This window comes from Myiozetetes cayanensis, unplaced genomic scaffold (assembly GCF_022539395.1).
Source record: "Myiozetetes cayanensis isolate MyiCay16 unplaced genomic scaffold, myiCay2020 scf1, whole genome shotgun sequence".
Classification (NCBI taxonomy): domain Eukaryota; kingdom Metazoa; phylum Chordata; class Aves; order Passeriformes; family Tyrannidae; genus Myiozetetes; species Myiozetetes cayanensis.
Genome location: NW_026086604.1, coordinates 93,337,490 through 93,359,801, shown reverse-complemented (window position 1 = coordinate 93,359,801; position 22,312 = coordinate 93,337,490). Strand labels below are relative to the sequence as shown.

Here is a 22,312-nt window from a genome sequence, read left to right as displayed (position 1 = left end):
AGATGTCAAAAGTAACAATCAACCACTGAGCAGCCAAAATAAAATAAACTGTGACAGTGCATAGTGTAAAAACGAGTAACTGTGATTCTTATTTTCACCTAAAGTAAGTCCCCTGTGGCCAACACTTCTCCCCATCCCTTCTGTTGTCCTATCCTGCCCTGCACCAGCTTTGCAGCAGTCTGGCTGTTCCCTGGGCTGGATGGAAACACTTCCAGCAGGTGTGAGCCTCCAGGCCTAACTCAGCTATGCTCAGTCCCCTCATCGAGGTGCTGCCCTTCATGGCTCTGCTGTGATCATGTTGCATAAGCCACCGACTAGGATCCATTCACAACGCAGGCTCTGAATTTGTCCCTGCTTCCCCAACAGCTCCCAAATCACCATCTTTTTTTCAGAAAGGACTAGGCTGATAATTTTGCCAACCTTGAGCAGGAAAATCCATCGAATACTGAAGAGGTGAGAGGTGTCAGAAGACAATCAGCACAAGCTGTGTGCTGTGTCACATTAGAGCGGCAACGATTTGCATCCTCATTTGGATAATTTTAGATATTTTTAGAGCAGAGGCTTCAGGAAGTCAGGAGGATGCTGACAACAATGTGCAGTGGGCACTAATCACCCTTTTCAGATGTACACCAAAAAGTGGTCCTGCAAGGAGCAGGTAGTTTGACTTTGATGAGCCTTATGGGTCCCTTCTAACTCGAGATACTCTATTCTACAATTCTAAGACCTTCAGTTTCATGCTGCTGTGCTGTAAACCACAATACTAAGGAACATCCAGTCGCCACAGACAGGCTCTCAGCACAACTCCCTACATGCAGCTTTGAAGGACCTGCATCCCCACCAAATCACAGTGGCCAGGTTTTCAGAGGAGCTCAACACCTTGAAGACTTGTGCAGGGAGGCAAAGGAACTGCAGAAAAGCTGACTCTGCAAGTGGAGGCTGTGCAGTTGAAAATCTGGCCCTATGGGTAGTGAAACGCATCTCCAAATAAAGGTTGCCCATAATATTAACACCATTTTAATAAATACTAGAAGCAATGAAATGATTTTTTAATAATTCTTTGACAATTAAGAAGCCTGACAGAAACAGAAACGCTTTATCATCAACTGTTTGCAAAAGAGTACTTTTTCATTCCAGTGAAAGAAACACATCAACTTTCCTTTTTCAATCTTATTAAATATTTTCTAGGCAAACTAGCCTGTCTTTGGTTAATCAAATGTCACTACTTGTCTATTTTCAAAGAAAACTTTCTGGTATTCACCATTCTTGATTATCAATATTCATTAGATATTAGAAAACATAGAGAGCACTCACTCCTATTTGCAAAAAGTAAATTCTTCAACACATTTCCTCTATTTTGATGTACCTACTTAAAAGAAATCTGAACAAACAGACATCTAACCCTTATCATTCAGTGAGTTGTTTAAAGTCTTCTGAGCAGGAGAACGCCTTCAGCTTTCTTAGCAGGTGAAAACACAGGTTTTGGAACCACAGCATACATCTGGTTGCTTGTGTACTTCTTCGGGCTCTCCAGGTTAGTTTATCCCTCAAACGCTACTGCTTACATCTAGTGATTTCAGAAGACTATTTTTCCTATTTCAAATGCATATATGGGCCAATGGTGTAATAAATTCATAGAAGCAAAATGATATGCAGTCATTAAACAGAAGTCAAAACCACGTGTTTTCCTGGAGGGTGGGGTTCACAAATGCAGTGTTCACCAATGGTTTTCCAAAATGTTCTGCTGCACGTAATGGAGCCTCAGAGCCCATCTGCACAAAGCTGCAGCAACGGAGGCACTTTAAAAGCTGAATATCCAAGAGTCTGCTCACTGTGCTCTGCTCAGACTCCTGACTGCAGCAACTGGTCCGGAGCCTTCCTCCTCAAATTCTGATGGGATGTGGCAATGCAAAACGTATCAGTACTTACCACAGGAGCTGTGGGAATTCACCTGTGCCAGAATGGTATGGAAACTACTTATATTTCTGCACTAGGCATGTCTGGAGAGGAGTCTCAAGAGCCTACAGCCTGCAGGCTCCAGGACAAAACTGATATGCAGCTGCTCAGTGATGCGTAACATTAAAGTAATACTGAAAAAATGACATTACAGTCATTTCTGTACAATATAGGCTACGACAGGATTCAGGGGTTGCTCAGATTTAGCAGAACAGTAAATCAAAATTTCAATTAAAAGTGGATTATGAGTACTTAGGTTTACAGTCTGTCCCAAGCCAAAGACTCAAGCAAGCCAGTTTTCAAGACCTTGGCTCCATTTGTGAAGCATCTACTTTCTGTTTTGTTTTGTTATTTAAACTTTTCATTTACAGAGCAGTAAGATTTTAATGTTCACAGCAATTATTTTGTTTCTGAAGCAGGAACTTATCTTCACAAAGGAAGTCCCTGCTCTGCAAAACACTTGAGCTAACAGAGGAAAGGTACAATCCTGCCATATCTCCGCAACACAGGAGAAGCCTTAAGGCGACGAAACCATAACACTCTGCTGGAGATGGCAGCTTGTGCTGACTGCACGTCACAGAGCTGTACTCCATGGAGACGCTATAGGACCATCCATAGGAGGTGGGATGAGTGAGGCCACGTGTCCCTGGATCCACTGGCTGTTCTCCCCTAGGGAATGAGGAGAAATAGGAGCTACAGGAAAAAAGCCCTACTGCTCTGCGGTTGGAGCTGAACAGCAAGCCCATGGCTCTCCCACTGGTCTGCGTGTACCCACACCCACCCCAGGAGCACGGCCAGCAGGCTCACACAATATTTATGCTTTAGTCCACGTACAGTATTTTGCTTTGGCACGGTCCAGTTGAGCTGTAAAATACGTCTAATGTGCGTTATGAAGCTTTCAAAAGCTCCCTCATGCAGCAATACCTGCAAAACTACAGTAGGCACTGAAATAATAGCATTCTGATTAGTCCTAAAGCAAGGAAGGAGAAGCAGCTTGCAGGATACCATCTGATCTGTGAAACTACATCTTACACTTGATGATCACTGACATTTGCTTCTCAAAGCTCTTCACCTTCTCTGTTTGTGGGATTTGTTTAAACAAGAGGCAAACTGTTAACTGGGCCAAAATCACTTATCTCATTTACATTTTTTACACTGATCACCCAGTGGCTGTTGACTCAAGTATTTTTTCCTTATGAGCTAAACTTTAGTTTTCTACAATGTCTTGAATCACTATGAGAACGTTGTGACTGAAAGCAACTAAGGCAGAACATCCTAAAATGACTCCTAGAAATGCAGCACCATAAATCACTGATTCAGTCACTGTATACAGTTTGCAAACATATGGTTGAGGTGACTGTATGCATCTTTGAAAGACAAGATGGAAAAAAACACCAGCCACATAAAGGCAGAACCTTAAAGCTCTAGCACAGGCATTACAACACAGCATAATAAAAACATAGTATACTATTAATTCTGATGATTGCAGAAGCACATTCACTCTTACCACTGTAATGAGAGAGGCTGCGAAGAATACAACCTGTTTTTCAATTACCTATATGCACATATACACGTGTATTAAGAGAATGTGAGTGGAGAACCAAACAGGAATGGGAGCAAAGCATATTTACTATGAATACCTTTCCTTTACCCTATCCTGGTGTTACACTTTTTCTTTCAGGTTTCCCTACACTGAAATGAAAAGATTTCCCATAAATTTAAATCGGTACAGCAGACTAAAAAAGATGTCCAGTGATTTCAACAATTACCATAATTAAAGATGTCTTTGCAGAATAAAGCCTAGGCTGTTTCTCTGTTGCCTTTCACTAGTCATATATTCCCACCTCTTCACATCAAATGAAACATCCAATGTTTCAAACAGAGAATGGGGGCAACATAAACCAACTCTGCAGCAGTGAATGCTGTTCCCATGGTTTAGAATACAATGGTAAAAAATGGCCTGTGTAAAGGCTGAAGGGAAGATGTTGCTTAATAAACAGTAGTTATGACGAGGAATGAATCTGAAATATTTATGAGGGGAACTTGGGTGACAAGGCACTACCTGATTGCCTGTACAACTGATTTTTGTTGCTGAAAAGTGTTGTGGAAGAGAATAACAACTCTTTTTCTTTCCAATTTAAGAGATGAACAGTCTTTAAATATACACAGACATCCCCACTGGGGATGAAGTTTGCATAAGTAGGCTGAGTCACTGAAGCATAGCTACACAGCACATATGCAATAAGCAGTCAGTTGCCCATGTCAAGTTTCCTGTACTTTTATTATAAATTAAAGTCCTGATAGAAGTCTGAAATGCACGCATGCTAACTGGGTGAAATTCCAAATGTGTACTTTAAGGGATTTCACCTACAAAAAATTGGCAGGTCTCTTCAAGTCCTGCGACATGACTCAAGTATTGGTTTGTGGGAATCTCCCCAGAAGGACTATTTTCACTTGGAAAGTCTACAAAAAAGCACCTAATAATTTTTCTAATTCCTCTTCCTTCTAAAACAACAACAAAACAAGCATCCTTTTATTCCTGCCTTCCCCAAAAGAAGGGGAAGGCCCTAGAAATAGAGCCATTTCAAATAATAATAATAATAATAATAATAATAATAATAATAATAATAAAATCCAAATTTCCTTGCTATTAAAATCTTCATTACAAGCCTGCTTGGAATTCAGCTATCATGAGTGACTTTATTGTCATTTCATAGCTATCAATATAAGCTCAAAAAAAGTACTGTCATGTGTTTCCAAACATTTCCCATACATAAATCATTTTGTGTGGAGCACTTTGATCTCTGTTGCCCATCTCAACTTTCATCCTGAGCAAGACAGCGAGGTACAGAATGACTGCAAGGAGAATCCACACACCACTTCCAGCTCAGAGCCCAGCATGGTTACAATGCTGTGGTGCAAATTCAGAAGTGTTATTCAAATGCAATGTATCTTCTGGGGCCAGAAATTCAGATTCAGGGTTGACAGCAACTTAGCAGAGAGCTCAGTGCCTTCACAATTTGTAGATACATGTGTTTGTGTTGTGGTTCTTCAGCTCCCAAAAGCAGAAGCCCTTGTTCCAATAGGTCTCTGCGACCAACACAAATGGAAATAATCTGCAGAAGAGGTCTCTTGTGTGGACAGCAAACAGAAAGGCACCTCTCGTGGGTTGATTCTCACTCTCATTTTAGAACACCAGGTACACATCCAAATTATTCAGGTTACTAAAAAACTATCAGAGCCATAAGTCTTTCTAAGTAATCATCATTATCTCTCAGTTTTGACTAGCAGAGATAAGGAACATGTTTTGTTACCATTGGCAGGGAGATAGGTGAAAAGCTGGTACTGGCTTCTCTTTCTTTTTCCGTTGCAGACATAGAAGTTGACCTGAACAGGGCTGGTAATTCTCTGATTGCGGAAAGGTGGTATCTCAACCACCAGTGAATTCTGCAAAAGCAACACATCAGAAAGTCAAGACACGACTAAGGCAGTCAAGCTGTACAACAGTATTCAAACATCAACCCTGAAAAGGAGGTGCTTGGGCTCCCAAGGAAGAAAATCCTCTGCAGGGAAACTGGTAGGTTTTGTGGGCAAGGATGGCCTCCCACCAACTCCTGTGTCCATTCCATGGACTCTAGAAGCAAGGAAAATATTTTAGCATGGTTCGGATCTTTAGAAAATCACTAGCTTTCACTTCTTCCCTTTGGACAGCAAATATGACACTGCATATGGACAAGGCTCCATCCCCCCTGCCTCTGTCAAGAATCTGGGACCACAATCAAATTGTGGTGTCTAACTCAGCAGGAGAAAGCACAACAGCTCAGTTGGCAGGTCATCCCCAGTATATCTCAAGCTAACACAATTTCCTTTGAAAGCCATTAGGACAGGATTATTCAAATATTTCCATTTTCCACAGTGCAGTATTTTTTCATATAACAACTCAGGAAGTTTTAAGCGTGCTAGTTTCTGTAGATAGGAGATCTTGCAAGAACATCTAGTGATACAGGAAGAAAGGCTGGACAGCCTGTAGATGATCTTCCACTGTCAGAAACCAAATGCTCCAGGTATAGGGCTAAGGAAAGACTTAGCTGCTAGGGCATCAACTTACACAAACGCACAGTGCAATCTGCTATGACCATCAAAACCTCCCTTGGCACTTTTTGAAAGAATAAAATGGAATGCTCATCTTAGCATTTGGCCTGAATTCAGCTGAGATCTTTAAATCGTTTGCCTGCAGGTCTGCAAGTATTGCATATTCCTGGAGACATGGAATAGTGGACGTACTTCCCACTTAGAGTCATGGCTGAGAGAGCCACACTTCTCTAGCGTGGGGTTGATCTCCTGTGAGGGTACTCATGTTTCTTTTGCTGAAGATAGAGGAGAGCCAAGGAAAACGATCAGAAATTGCTTTGGGAGCAGAGGAAAGAACTGACCCAGCACGATAGAAGATGAGCAGACAGGGCTGGCCCATCCTGGACAATGAAAAAATATTTTCCAAATGGTCTCTCCTACTTTTGGAATAGCTTCCAGAGAAGGTTTTTTACCCCATGCTCACGTTAAAGAAAGATTTCCAGGAGGGGAGGCCTAAGTACTTGTTCTGTTTCAGTGCCAAAGCCTTGGAAATCCCTCTTTAGTAACAGTGCTGGAGAAAGCAATATATATTTTTCATCCTGATGTTAAAATATTTAAGGCAGACTTACTGGCTTGCACATTTCTTTGTCGGTTTTGGCTTCCATTTCCCACACATGGTGACCATCTAAAAGACAAAAGAAAAAGATATCTAGTTCTGTCCTTTTTTCCTCTCCCAAGCCAAGGAAGGACTGACTTTGTGAAAAAATCTCTTTGAAGGGGCACTGCATATATGAAAAACAGCTCTCAAAACACATTGCCAAAGTGTTGCCCAACTGAGAGACCATCTGGGTGGGTAACCTGTGGCAGGAGTCTGCTCAGCTTTTCTGAAGGGGAAAACCACAATCCAGAGCACGTGATGCTGCGACGGGGAAAGACATTGTGAGTTTGTTCTGCCACTAGTCTGGATAAAATGTGCAACTGTCGTACACCTTAGTTTCCTGAACTTTCAGGCAACAATACTGCTACGTGTAAGGCCTTTTGATCACTGCCTATGCTGTATGTCATATTCAACATTAATATTAAACACAACAACAAAAAAAGGTAGTATTAAGAAACTCCTCAGCCATGCAGTGTTTGATTTTAATATACTCCTAGTCTGGCTTGTCAGAATTCTTCTGCTTGGATCAAAAGGCAAGGCCGTAGGCTGGGAAACACTGCGTTTTGCTCCATTCTAAAGTTGGTTTAGCTTAGCTACAATGGTCCCACTTCTGGAGCTGCTTCTAGTGGTGTGTTGGGTCCTCCTAATTTACTGTATTTCTGTTTTCAAGCAAACACAGATTTAATCCACAGCTGTAACTTTTTCTGGGGAAGAAATTGGTTTTGTCCAGTCATTCTTTCTGCACATCACTGATAAAGAAATAACTTGTCAATAACAAGGTGGGCTCTTACTTCCCTGCATCTTCAAACCTCAACAGCAAAGAAATCAGAAAAATAATAGAGAATATAAGATTTCCATTCTGCCAGCCTAGAAAAACACATAAGGCCATAAGTAGACTGCTGGCTAAGCTGGGCAGGAGAGACACAGGAGTCCTACCACTGTCAGATGTTACTGAAATGAACAGGAAACTGAGACTTTGTGTCATCTCTTTTGCACATTTGTTGTGGCATCAGGACATGCAAATATTAGTTATTTTGAACTTCATCACATAGATGTGGGCCTGCCTTAGGAAAACAGCTCTTTGAAAGGTAAAAGAGTGAATGTACTTTTTCTTCTCTGTTCACTTTCATTGCCAGGATGGAGGTGACGCATTTAGAACCGCCTGATTTATTACAAATGTCTGTAAATTATATTTTTGTGTACAGCTGTCCTACTGTGAAAGGAATGCTGCTGAGGGACTAGCCCTGGCAATTGTTTTAATGTCCAACCCCCCCTTTTTTTTAACCTATGGAAAGAAGTGCAATGTGAAGGTCGCAGCACAAATACCACAGTGGATTTGGCAGGTCTTTCTGTAGGAAAACAATTAGCAGATCTACCCTCAGTTTCTTCCTACATTTTAACTTGTGATGCTGGAAAAGGAATCCCTTTAATTGGTACTGCCACGTTCGGCTGCGGGGAAAGAAGGAGCAGCCAGACTGTGCTCGAGTCTCCTTAACGATGCCTTTGGAGAGTGCCAAAATTGAAGCAGACTTCTCGGGAGGACTGGTGATCACTTCACAATTTATACAACAGATGCTTCCCCTGAGCTGTCAGTAGAAAAAACCTGACCGAAATTCAGCAAGCCAGGACACATCCCCTGTCTGGGAGCAGCCCTCTTTATTGCCAGCCCTCTCCTCACAGAGGACCTGTAGCCCTTCCTCCCTGCCCCTAATTAATTCAATCAGTTGTAAAAGCAACACAACTCCGACACTGTCACACATTTTGCAAAGTCTAGGAACTTCTGCTTTGTAAGGGGTTTGTTGGGTTGGTTTTTTAAAGTCTACAGACGTCCAGACTAGTAGTTAACATGTGTTCAATTTGCCTTTGTAAACGGATTACCAGAAGTTCAGGTTTTTTTACTACGTTTAATTTCTGCTTTGCAAGACGAATGATCTGATTCAGGTTTCTGGTTTTTATTTCCTGCCGATACTTCAGTAAAATTCAAAATTACTCCATCTCCAGCTAATCTTTCAAGTGCTTCACGCAGCACTGTCTTTTTGCATTTTTTAAATTTTTATGATGACAAAAACACTGTAATCTAAACTATTAGGAAAATAAAAATCCAGAGCCATGGCTTCTCTCATGGAAGCTAATAAGAACAATACGGGCTTTGCTCCAAGAAATTCCCTTGAGACTGTCCAGACCATCGCTGCTCAGCAATTGAGGGGAAAGGGAAGAGAGGGAAGAAGTAGGGAATAGACAACTCATTAACAGCTAGTGACATTTCGTTTAACAAAAACACAGGGAGGAGAAGTTGTTATGAAGCAAGAAACCAAAAAAAAAAAAAAAAAGACAATTCCTCATATTACGTCTGGTGAACCAAGAGGGAAATCTCAACGCCCACGGACTGGGATCAGCTCCAGGAGGGAAACCTTAGACCACTACGTCAACTTTTTACAGTAAACATGTTTTGCAGGTTTATACAGTTCAGCCGAAATTAAAAGTAAAAAAGAAAAAAAGAATAATGGCTTCAGACTGGTTTGTGGGAGCCCTAAGCACCAAGACAACCTGCCTATGCCAGAGAAAATGGTTTTGCCCCAGTGCCCATCCACTGGGGAGCCTGGTGAGCAGGCGGGATGCCGCCTCCTGTCAGCGTGTGCTGGAGCAGCGAGGGCTGCTCGCCCACAAAAGTTTCCATTGTACGCCTGCCACATCTGCAGCAACGCGCCTGGTCTGGGCCCGAGGCAACTCCCTCCTGGCCGCCAGCCAACCCAAGTACACCAGAGCAATTTATACCTTTCCAAAATGCAAATAATTCAAATTACAGACATAACACAAAGCTGAAGCAGACACATTTCAGGCATTCCCGTTAAAGTTTACTCTCTGGAATTACCGTACCCAAATGGGCAGTTGTTATACAGGGAGGGGGAGAGATGGAGTCAGGAGAGGAAGGAGAGGAGGAGGCACGGAGGAAAACGGAGAAAACGGCTTTTCCAAAGGCCTTATTTCATTCCCTTTCATTTCACTATTTACTTTTACCAAGTAATAAGAAGTGTCTTCTCCAAACCAAATGCCTGGCTTTGTTCTGGCATTTTTAAGATTTATAAGTGCAATATTTTGAAGAGAAAGACAGTTCTTTATATAACTGAAAAATTGTGTTGAGGTATTATACTGGGTTTCTTTTATTATGTAAGGTTTTCTTTTACAAAATGGAAATAAAACCAAAACATCCGTGCACAGAACCGCAGGGCAGAAACCCTGCAGAGTCCCCGGCGGAGTGCCCCACTCCCTCACTGCCAGCAGCAACAGTGACTGACCCGACAAAGCCAAGGCTTCACGTGTGAACTGTGCCACGGGCTGGATGAATGACCCTCAAATCTCTCCTCCTCCAAAGAGGCAGCGCAGGAGTGCGGCAGTGCCGGGGGAAGGAGAAACCCCCCATTCCACACAGGCTCTCTGCCTGCGCCCGGGCTGGACGCTGTGCTAACAGGTGGCCATCAGCACTGCCGCCAGCTGAAGACACCAGGTTTGTCAGGAAGCCTGACATTTAGACCGATCGCTGTTATTTATAGCTATCCCAGCTCCGGGTGCACTTCGCCACCATCCGCTTCTGGCTTTTTTTTTTTATTTGTTGCTGAGACACTCGGAGCACCTGGGATTGCTCATGACGAAAATGCCATGAACCTACTACGTTATGTGGAGTGGGTTTTCAGCTCTGCAAAGCATAAACACCCTGTTTTAACATGGGGTGGCTGAACAGTGAATGGGCCTTTGTAGTCTGCTCTTATCAGCCGCTCACTCGGCGTTGAAGGAAACTGCGCACAAGTCCAGAAGTAAAAATACTCTAATTCATCAGGGAATTCCCTGCAGTATGAGTCACCGAACGGCTTCCCCACCACACCCAGCTACAAGATTTCCACATAAAAAGGCACCATAGAGGCCTGTTTTAACACAGAAGCAGCACTAAAAAGTAGTTGTGTAAATCTAGCAGCATCAGTTATTCACGTATAGATCCTAGCGGACCACGACATACAGATTTTCTTCGTGGAAGAGCAACACAAAGAGCTTTCTAAAGACACTTTTGTAACATCTTCCCCTCATCTCCACTCATTTGGACAGATACCACTTTGGTTCCTAGGACTGGATTTACCTTCGTACCCCAGGGAACTCAAAGTATAGCATCAGGAGCTTGCAAGCTCACAACAGTCAAGCCACCAGCGTAACTTTCATTCCAAACCAATGGACTGCAGAAAGGGGATCAAGAATATACAAGAGCAAAAAGACCCCCAAGCCTGGAAATGCAGGAGGGTACAACATCTGGCAACCACTTAAACCTTGCCTCTATGAAATGGGCATAATGGGAGCGTGCAGATGTATTTAAGTGATTCCACTTTACTACAGGAGGTTAAAACAGTCTATATTCTTTAGTAGACCTATGTTCACTTGAGATCTGAGAAGAACAGACATTATGTAGGATTTCACTGCCTGTACACTGGGTACATTTTATATTCTTCCAACCAGCAGTCCAACAGAGTTCAACTGCACTGGCTGCACTGTAAATCTGTATTTACATTCATATATTCCAAGCAAAATGGTGAAACAAGCCTTACTCTCCCAAAGGAACCGATTACTTGATTAATGTGTTGTGAGATTACCCTGAACAATAATTCCTGTGTTACATCCCAGATTACTTTAACATGTCCAACACAGGCAGGGCACAGATGCAATTGCAGAGTCATTTTGAGGTGCTCTGCCTACTTTCCTATTTGGCTCTAACAATGCATATTTAAATCCCTGAGGATTGAAGGATTTGCAAATTTTCAGTTTGCACCCCAACCCCTTTTTCCTGGTAAGTACCCTCATGACATTGAGATGACTGATCTGTGAACACATTCAGAAGGAATGGATAGGTTTCCATGCAAAGAGGATGAAGACTAAGGTGAAGTCTCATCATTCAGACTTAAAAGTTATCCATTTCTATGCAGAGATGCTATCAGCTTCCAGGGCAGGGGCAAGTCGAGCCAGATCTGCACCTGGGCTGGCAATGAGAGAGGCAAGGAGGCAGCTATGTTGCTTGGAGGACAGCACTCCCCACACCAGTCCTGGGCATGACCCACTGGCAGTGTCTCACCTGCTGGCACATATTTGCTGGCACAGGTGCACTAGTGCCAGATTTTGCAGAGGCAGTAACCTTTTCTCAGCCAGTCTCGCAGGTTTCTTACTGTGAACAATGTTTCCCCAGCTGAACACCAGCAAGGGAAGGGAATCCTACCAAGTGGGTGCGATTCCGTGCCTGTGCTGACACACTGGTGTGTCTTAAAGACACTTACGAGGGTCAGACTAAGGGTGAAACAACATCAGCCAAGCAGTCTGGTAGGAGATGTACAGGGAAGATGGGGCAGGAGAGCAAGAAAACGTGCAGAAATACAGAGGCAGCAGAGAGTAAGTATCTGCAATCTAAGTGGTCATTTACATTTCCGATGTAAATGATCATTCTTTTGATCTCCTCAATGGTACTTTGCTCTCCTGAGATTTACATCTCTCGGGGCTCTGTGAGCAGCAAGAGGCCTCCTGCTCCCAGAGCCACCTTCAGAGCAGCTCTACCTCCTGCTGCTGCTCCTTCTGGTGTCATGGCCTGCCTACCTACTGCCCAGCACCTCATCCTTGTTTGCCTCTCCAACCACCTTGATCTCCCCACTTTGCTCTTCCACTACTTTTACTATGAGACCACATGGCTAGACAGATTTTTGCTTTATTTCCCTCTCCCTTGCCAGGAAGTCCCCCAGCTGTTCTTCTGCCCTCCTCACAGTCTACCGTCCTGCTGCAGAGACTTCCCCCACAGCTTTGCTCCCCATCCCTGGCATGCCCTCTGGCATGCATCCGTCCATGTGCAGCAGGGTTCAGGCATAACTGACCTATTTTCATTTCCACATCAAAGGTGCTGCATTTGTTTGTGTCTCATCATAAGCATTTTTGCAGCATATGTATTTTGTCCATTCCTTCAGCTATACATTTCTGCAGTACTGAGCTGAACACTATGTAGACTTAGGTGTGTCTGTCATCAATATGATGCTCTCAAGTTACTTTTTCTCTCTTCGTTACCTTACATTAATAATAAAAAAGTCATGCAGCGACCAGGTGATAGAAATCCAGCACAAACTGGATCTTATAGTACTTTGGCATTTGTGCCAGACATGCGCTTCCTCTCTGGTTGCTCATCTGGGCGAGCCAAAAGCTGAGGGACTCGCTTTGCCTAAATGGCAATGCCTAAAGGCTTTTCAGCTGCTTTTACCACAGTACGCCTAACAGACTTAATTACTCTGAGTTCAAGTGTTTGCAAATGAACTGTAATTTTAGTGCAGGTAATTAAAAGGAGGCACTGTGCTGACAACTGACTGATCGGTGTTCATTTTGAGCCAAAACCATTGGAATGATCTGCCAGATACTATTTTCAGCAGAATGGAAGCTGGTTATGCAATTTGTGTTCTCTGGCACCTCCCCCTATTCAAATTATCATTGGTTCGAGGGTTTTATTTAACAACTTTAAGTAATTCCAGGTCTAAGACACACAACTTCCAAGTAAAACTGCAGCTTGACATCCCTGAAAAATCTCTCTAGAGCAGGCAGGTCAAACAAAGCACACCCAGCACAGCCACCCACCAGCAGTCATGACAATACTTCACTCTGGTTTTGATTACGTTCATGTAATCTCCTTGTCTTCACAATTTTACTTTCCTCTGTGAAGCTCTAGTAGGCTGAACCTGTGACTCTGCAGCTGAAACTGAGTAAAATATTCCTGGTCCATCTTCTTCGGTCTAATCTGTCTCATATTTTCTCACACTATGGGAGTAACAAACCTCACAGCCAGTTTAAATCAAGTTCCAAATTTTTCTTCCATGAACAGTTCTTTTCCTATACTTCTGTGTTGGATGCCAACACCACCACCTGTATTATAGCTACTTCTAGTTCTTTCTCCTCTTAAGATGTAAGTTTGATCCAAATGTTTTCAACCTTCTTGATTAGTTTTTGAGACTCTTTGTTTTATTTTTATGACCACATCTTTTCATCTTCCAGAAATATCCCATTATGGCAACTCCTTGTGACATTTTAGCAGAGTCTAAACAGTAAGCTTTTGAATAGCATTTTTATTTTTTTCCATCTCATTGTCCCACTCATGTCCCTTTTTTTGTCTCTCTATCCAAGAAGGTCAGGCTCAATCTTAGAGGTCCTTCCTCCTCCTCTCCTCTGATTTTTCATCTTGACATCAGCTTCCCAGCAACAAGGTATACCTTGAAAATTACTTATCTCTCTATTCCTCTCTTAAATGTAATTATACTTTCTTCCACATTGCTCTTGAAGGTGTAATCTTACTTCCTTAATAGACTGAAAAGGAATGTGATCCTCTTCCCTCATCTCTCCCCACTTTTTCTGTGATGTGCACCTGAGTAAAGGTGGTTTTCAGTTTTACCTTTTGTTTTTCACTACCCTATTCTATTTTCAATTGGGAACAAACTATTATCCCCAAGTGGAGTCTGTTTTGCCTATGACTGCAACTGATAAGCAATCTCCCTGTCTTTATCTTTACCCATGAGCTTTTTGATCTTATTTTCTTCCCCTGCCCTGTTGAGGAAGAGGAGTGAGACAGCAGCTTGGCGGGCACCTGGCAGCCAGCCAAGGTCAACCCACCGTACTTCTTTCCTCCACTGTATGCACTGATCATTGGACTCAGCTTTCTTGTAAGGGCTGTGTGTTTGGGCAGAGGGTGCTACTGGAATTGTAACAGTAAAAACTATTTGAAATCTTGTTCTAGTTGCAAAAGCTCAGATAGAAAGCTTTGATTGCACAGATGCAGCTGTTTGAAGCCACTTAGTCTAGAAGACTTGAAAGAATAAACTTGATGCATTCAGCCACCTTTTCTATAAAAATAAAACATTTACAGGATTACTCAGACAAGTGACTTTTGAGACCATATGGTTATTCCTTATTTCTCTGTTGACCACAGTAAGTATCTGTGATTGATTGATCTCACTCTTCACTGTGAGAGCAACACTCTGGATGAGGCTTGTTGCCGCTGACACCATCTCATGCGTGTATGGCTGCTGTCCCACTCTGTCTTCACCATTCCCTAGACTAAACAGCCAGGAAAAACTGAAACGTGCTGACATTTCCTACGAGCTGCACCACTACTCCTCTGTGCGCGTGAAAGGGTTCCACCATCAAATGACTCCATCATCTGATGACACTATTCGCCCAAGGATATCTATTTCTGGGCAGTGGCCAGAAACCCCTTCAGCTATCAATATATCTCTAGGAACTAGGTTCAAGTGACCTTCATGTGAACTCCATGCTCCCAACTTGCATGCCTTTGAAGTTTCCAGTTTATCTAGGATCCCGAATTTTTAACCTGAATGCGCATGAGTCAGCGTGCAATCACTCACTGCCAACCAGAACATGTGTCCTGAACTTGGATAAACAGATAGATAAAGACAAAATTATGTAGTATTTGTCCATATGACTAGAGGGGGAAAGAGAGTTTTGCCACTTGCTTATTTATTACGTGAGCTACAGTATGATTACCCGTGTGAAACATGACCCCTTCTTGGCCAGTTGCCCCCCAAACTGTGACTGCTACTGGCAGTGGAAAAAGCAATGGAAAGATCTCTGAGAATGTAAGATCTTTTACCACATGGAGCTCTGCCAAGACTCAGGTCACCCGTCTCCCCATCACATCACATCACGTCAAAACAGACTCCAAACCCTAAGCTCCACAGCGTATCTAAGTCAAACCAAAAAGCCCACATGGTTCCCCAATGCATCTGTTCCATCCACGTGCCACTCAAATGCTTCATCAACATATCGTTTTCCACAACTTTTTATAAGTTCTCCTGAAGCTAAAAGACTGCATTTAAGTTAGCTGCCACACAACAAGGTAAACTCTGCTCACACGACACACAGGAAACAGCACTTAATTTATCAGACTGATGAATACCTTTAAGCAGCAATTGATTGACTCCAATGAGACAGGGAAATCTGAGAGGAACAAAAAACTGTGAAATGCTTGAGTGGACACCTAAATTCATCCAGCTTCCTTCTTTTCCATATGGCATTTCCTTTGTGCAAACATTTGGCTGACCAAGCTTGACCACACGTTTAACAAGAGGCAAACTGCAAGTTGTACTATCTGAAATACTTAAAGAAAGATATGATTTCCTTTGGCATATATACAAAAAAAAAAAAAATTGCTCACTGCACCCAGTTATCTTTCATCTGCTCTAGTATAACTATTACCACTACACATCAGCACCTTCATGTTCTAAGAGCAAAACCTGTTCCAGCAGGGAAGAGGAACAGTTTTGACAGAAAAATCCATTTAACAAAATAAAAAAAAGAGCAGAATGAACAGTTGGAAGCAATAACTAAATCTGAAAAGCACTTTAATTGCTTGAAACAATTAAAAAAGAAAAAAAATCCCTGGAGGAAATGTTGCTTATGTGCTGTTTATTTCTCTGTCTTTCAGGAACTTTGAGTATCAAAGGCTTTGGGCACAATTGCTGAGGATATTATGCAATTAGGTTACAGAGCTTGTAGGTGCTAGGATTACCGTCGATTTGAAGTTGCAGTAATTAACAACATGTTCAAAATCACTGAAGTCTGTAAGTCTGGAGTTACTCAGAGATACAGCATTACAAATTGTGAACTCTATAAATGTCCATCAAAGAGAGTGATGCATCTTCAGGGAGGAGCATTTGGTATAGGGAAGCTTTGATGCAGGCCTTTGACCAGGACAAAGTGGCCCTCAACATTTAAAGCCCAGAATAAGAATTTCAAAGTCAGTGTTATTTGAGAGACTAATCCCATAGAGAAGTTGGATGTTAACATTTCAGCCTTTTGGCTCCTTAAACCTCTTGTCTCGAGCTCTCATCACTAAACACAAAAACAAAGAAATGGGTTTGGAGTTCTAACTTAACTAGTGGTAACTCAACTGAATGATTATTAATAATAATACATCAAATGACTATTTCTTCCTATAGATCACAACTTGATAATAATGAAGATTCAGTCAGTTTAACCTGATCTCTTAGGTATGTCTAGACTTGGTCAAATCCATGAAGTCCAGAAATACTTGAGCTACTTCCAGTGTCAAAACTACTCCAGCTACAAGAGCAAGGAGCAATTTTTGAGCAAGGAGTAATTTTCAGGGTAGATTAACTCTTTCAGATCTCAGTATGAGGCTCTTTCTAAATCCCAAAATACCTTGGGCTATTCTTTCTATCCCAAAACATCCTACAGCATGCTAAGAAGACGCAGCCATAACTTTCTTGTGCTTTGTTTCTTGGCATATTGGCTTTGTGTCTCATCACTGGGCTTTCACTCATCTGTTACATTTTGTGAACAGAGGGGAAATAAACCCAGGATTTTTCCACCACACTCAGTTTTACAGATCTCTAATCATAATCTGATATACTAAGAGCAAGAAGCCTGGTTGTTTCTGTTAGGCTTTTGTTCTGCTTTGTGCTCAGTAATCCATATTACTTTTAAAAAAACAGCTTTGAAAACAGAGTGTTCATAGAACTGATTACCAAAAGAAGGTAGCTGACAGATACACAGTCCTTAAAACACACTCTTCAAACACCTCTGCATTTTCTGAACTTCCTTCAAGATTCTGATGCCTGGGAAATAGCAGGTTTTTAAATTATAATTAACTAAATCAGTCTTTTTTTGTAATTCCAAATCACAATCCATGCAGATGCGTGTGTTAACAGGAAATATTTTGTCTCTCCTAGACAAACACTTTCTCCTGTAGCTAACAAACACCAACTTCATTTCATCTGCTTTTGTAACTAAAATGCACACCTTGCCTCCACAGTGAATCCCAGCCTACAGACATCAAGGGCCTTTGCCAGTAAGAAGTTGCAGACTTCTTGATATTTTACAAAGTACTGATTCTGGTGAAAAATAGATAGGTGTTGGACATTCTAAATGCAGCATCCAACAACCATGACACAAATACGACACTTCTGAACCTCAGGAAGAGAAAAGCATGACCACGAAGAGAGACAGAAAGTGAAAGAAGATAGGAAAAACAATTATTAGTGTAATATTTAAGAGTCACTGTGGGGCTCCCCAGTCTAAGGAAATTCTGAATTTAAGAGTGAAACCTCTCAAAGTACATTTAGCATTCACATTTTCACTACGTTATTTATACGAAGGGGGGGGCCTTCTGCCTGAGCACTGGACACACTGAACACAGTGAGGGCTTCTCCTTCCAGAGGAGGTCCTCACAGCACTTCTCACGTGGTCCTTTCAGTGTGCCGTGCCTTCACCCCTTCCTCCCGTGTGAGACACAGAGTCACAGGCATGCAAAGTTTGCTTTGCTCTGTTTCACGTGTCTCTGGGCTGAACAGCAGCCAGTAATGGGTTAAGCTGAAAGAACCAAGCCAGTGCCTCCCCGGCAGAAGGATTGATTCGATCATTCTTCAGGGATTCCCTCTTGTATGAGTCACTGCTGAGACTGACTCCCGAGGAAAGGAGGCCAGGATAATGCCATTACTCCAGAGACTACAACAGCTGAGGGCTAGCCCTGAAGACTGAAAGCCTGGGACTCATGCTTGGAAAAACACTCAGTACACTTAGAGAAATTATTCAATTATTCAGATTGGGGCGGGGGAGGGGGCGGGGAGAAGGGCAAACAAAAAGTGTTCTCAAACTCTTTGAGTTAACCAATTAAGTATGCAGACTAGCAGGAATTAGACAAGCTTCCAGAGACTGCCTCCTGGCTTGGGGACTCTGTCAGAGTGAGTACTGAAGACATGAGTTCATGTAGTATAATATTTAAATTTTACGCAAAAGATATGTTCTCTTTATGAGTACAAGGATTCCTGTGATCTATTACTTTGTAATAGCTGTGTTTGGCTGCTACCAACTAGGAACGTGATTAACATTCCAAATTCAAAAACAAAAGTGGTAAAAGCAGCAAAACTAATGAATGTCTCCAGCTAATCACAAAAGTTCATAACCAGCTCTCTAAGAGAAAGAGAAACTGTGCTGGTGTTCCCTCTCTTGACCTACTTCCACTGACATGCAAGAGCTGAAAGGCAAAGAAACACCTCGTGCTGATTTACACAAGCGAAGGCTGCTAATGCTTGTTCATTTGACATTAAATACAGTGACTCTGTTCAAAAATCCAGACAGAGCACTCTGCCACTAAGGCAATGATGCATTGCTCTTGTTTGCTTCCAATGCATTGAGCTGTGTCAGGCAGCGTAGCACACAATTCACCACAGAAGTCTTAAAAATTGCTCAGCCCAGATCAGTCAGCAACTTTGCTTTTTGTGTCTTACTTCTAGTAACTCCTACATGACTGCAGCTGCTGGGGATGCTACACACTCTTGACTTTTAAGGTTCAGCCCCTGGATGGTATCTCCGTGAGGCTGTACTGCCCTGCAACTGCAACAAACCTACAGTGAGACTACTAATTCTGGGAAGGACCTTAAATTCTGTAACTTAAAGCTATACGCTGAATATCCTGCTTTTAGGGTACTTAATGCAAAGGGAGACAGTGTTCAAATCTACACTGCTGGTGGGCACAGAACATCACCATTGCAATCCTTTGGGACATGACACTTCAAAATTTTCTAACTCAAAAAAAGGAAGAGGAGAGGAAATAAGTATGAAGGAAAGAACCCTCTAATGTGGTTTCCTTCCTGTAATGAGACAGATCAAGGACTCCGCTCCTGACATGTCACACTAACCCAGTTCGGTGCAGCAAAGGAAGTTTAAATATAAAGCAGACAGTCATTTTCTCCCCCTCCCCCAATCTATGGAGAGAGCAAAATTCAGTGTTTTTTAAGTGCAATACCACCTCTTTTCCTTTCTTTTTCAAATTTCTTAAGAAACAAAAAGAACGTTCTGCTGATGTCACAGCCCCAGCCCAAGTGTGTGCAGTTGCTTTGGAGTCACAGGAATAGTGCCACTGTCTCTCCCTGAGCAGCCTCTGCCCCATATGTGCACTTTGGGTGACTTAAACCTCACCAACCCAGGACTCCACTGGGGAACTTTAGGGAAGTCTTCTGTTCTTCTCCTGATCTTGCTAAGCCCAAAGACCTGAAGTCTATGCCTCTATACCCTCCCCTGCTTGCCCTGCCATCCTGCCCCATGGCCCGACTTCCTATGCTGCTGGTAGGGGCTGTGGGCAGGAGAAAAGCATGAGAACCTCGTGGACATCAAGGGTTAAACAGGCACAGTGTCAAAGCCAGCGCTGTCGGCCTGAGGAGTGCCCAAGACTGTTTAAAGTTCAGGAGGGGGGGTTCAGTCGGCAGCTGAGGAATCCATAGCTTGTGCCAGCGCCAGGGAAACCCTTTCCAAAACAAGACTCAAAACTATCCTTAACAGTCTTGTTTCAGAGCCTGACTTTGACTCACAGCTCTGCTCCCACCACCTATTCCCACAGGGGCAATACACACACACTATGCATTTTTACCCTATGATCCACTGCTCCTGCAGGCACCCCATGGTTCTTGCAGACACATCTTGCTCCTGCTCCAGCCCCAGTTCCCACTCCATGCTCTCTGCCCTGCTTCAGCCTGGCCTGGGATCCTTCTCCTGGAGAACCAGTCCCACCACGAATGCACTGCAGGAGCAGGTGGGCACTTTTATCCTCCCCAGTCCTCGTGGTAAAGTAGAAACGTGCTTCAAATGAACATGTGTGCGCTCCAAGTCCTCCTCTGCCAGCACCTTCTGAGTGCCACCAATCTCAACCACCACAGGAGGAGACACAGGTGCACCCACACCACCAGCAGCAAGGCTCTCTCTTCCACAAGTTAGAGAAATGTTTAAGAAGATGCACGGTATTGCAGCCTTTATGGGGACTTGGCACCAGAGGCTTCCAATGCCTTTCACAGGCCCTACCTGCTACAGTCATGGTTTGCTACAAAATAAATGGCAAAGGTTGACTTTCAATGCTGCTATTGTCTACCTGTAACTACACTTGCCACAGTGGGAAACTTCACCATTAGGCATGTCTCGGATCACTTCCACAGCTTTGCCCAGTGACATGGAAAACATATTAGGTACAGAAGAAAATGCTGTTACCATATTTACTCTTTCATCATTTGACATAGACTTTAAAAAGTGACAAAAGACAGACCAGAGTCTACACTGAAGACATACCTGGAGCTTTCTCCACAAAGATGACTTTAGAGTCTTGCAGAAAGTTATGACCAGTCAGTACCATTTTCTTCCCTCCAATAACAGGAAAGCTGTCAGTACTTTGCTTCTCCACCAGAGGCAGTTCTTGGGCAGATCTCTGAGCTGGAGAGTTATAAAGAAGATTAAAAAAAAAAAAGGGTAACCACAAACATACACAAAAAAGTAAATATTGACTAGTAAGTAACTTAATGCCTCATAAGATAAGCTGAGTTTGATACAGAAACAATGAAAGGTCAGAAGTTTTCAGGAAACATGTTTTGTTTTCAAGTGCCTTGACTGCAAACAACAGGGTTAAACAGATTCAAAAGGTTCACAAAGAACAAGTGTTTTAAAACTCAGTTCAATCTGTACTATATCAAAAAGTATATTTTTATTGAAATTAATTTATTTTAAACTATTTTCTTTTAAGCTATCTATGACACATATGCTGCGTGCTTACAAGGCACACACGACAAGGTGACCATGCAATCTGTTTCAGTCACTGTAAGCTGTATTGTCAATTCTGCAAACTGTCTTGCAGCACCAGCAGCCATGGCCCTTTTCACTTTAGTTAACATATTCCCAAAAGAACTTGAGTGCCAAAGCACACAAGGTTCCATGCAAACAGAATCTGGTATCCTTGTGGCACAGTTTATGTCCCCTCAACTGGGACATGAAGAAAGCGCTGCTTCAAGGGATGATGTGATACTTTACCCAGATTATATGGTTTCTCCCTGAGTTACACGCACTAAGAAATGTATGAAGTTTTTTGCACCAGTTTATTCCACATTCTGCACTGGAAATAATACTATCACTTACTTTTTCTCCTGGTTTTGCCTTTTTTCAGCAGGTATGTGCCATGTAATTGCTCATTACACAACACTCAAAGCTGCAGTTCCCTGACACAAATCCAGTCGGCTTCATATTTAGTGGCTCCCTGATCTTGGCACCTTTGCACAGACCAGTTCAGGATCAATTCAAATTGTGCCTTATCCTGCTATATAGAAACTGAAGCTCTCTAAACTTCAACAGCAGCAGGATGAAACCACAACTCCTCACATTTTTTGCTTTGCCCTCCAGGATGAATGGAGTTAGGGATGATTAGGCCTTCCTCTCCATCCCCTCTACCAGAGCTCTCCCCGCACATACCCTCCAGATGTTAAGTTTATCCCCTGCTCTGTGGGCATCAGAAAGATCCACTTCGTGGAATTCAACAGAACCTTAAAAAATTGTTTTGGTCCATCCAGCTGACCAAATTAGCATTGGGAGCTAGACAGAAATTCAGCTTCCACCACTTATCCTGAAATGTTAAAGCTACACAAAACAAATAGGTTTTGTTTTGTGTGGGGGTGGCTGACAAGGCTTACAGGTGTCTTTGGAGGGTGTCCCAGTGTATCTGATAAAATGCAGTCTGTTCAATCAAAGAGACCCCAGTGCAGAAAGCTGGCTTCTGGAGGTTTTGTG

At 42.7% G+C, this 22,312-nt stretch overlaps 1 protein-coding gene across 5 annotated transcripts in view; it reads right to left on the bottom strand.

The window, feature by feature from the left end:
- The window catches only part of NFATC1 (nuclear factor of activated T cells 1), a 108,898-nt gene that overhangs the window by 38,373 nt on the left and 48,213 nt on the right, over window positions 1-22,312 (bottom strand). For all 5 annotated transcript variants that reach the window (XM_050308597.1, XM_050308619.1, XM_050308626.1 and 2 more), the window contains exons 6-8: window positions 20,831-20,971; window positions 6,654-6,709; window positions 5,268-5,400 (exon numbers count right to left, since the gene is read on the bottom strand). In XM_050308597.1, the coding sequence (XP_050164554.1) occupies window positions 5,268-5,400; window positions 6,654-6,709; window positions 20,831-20,971 (330 nt within the window). The remainder of the gene's footprint in view (window positions 1-5,267; window positions 5,401-6,653; window positions 6,710-20,830; window positions 20,972-22,312) is intronic.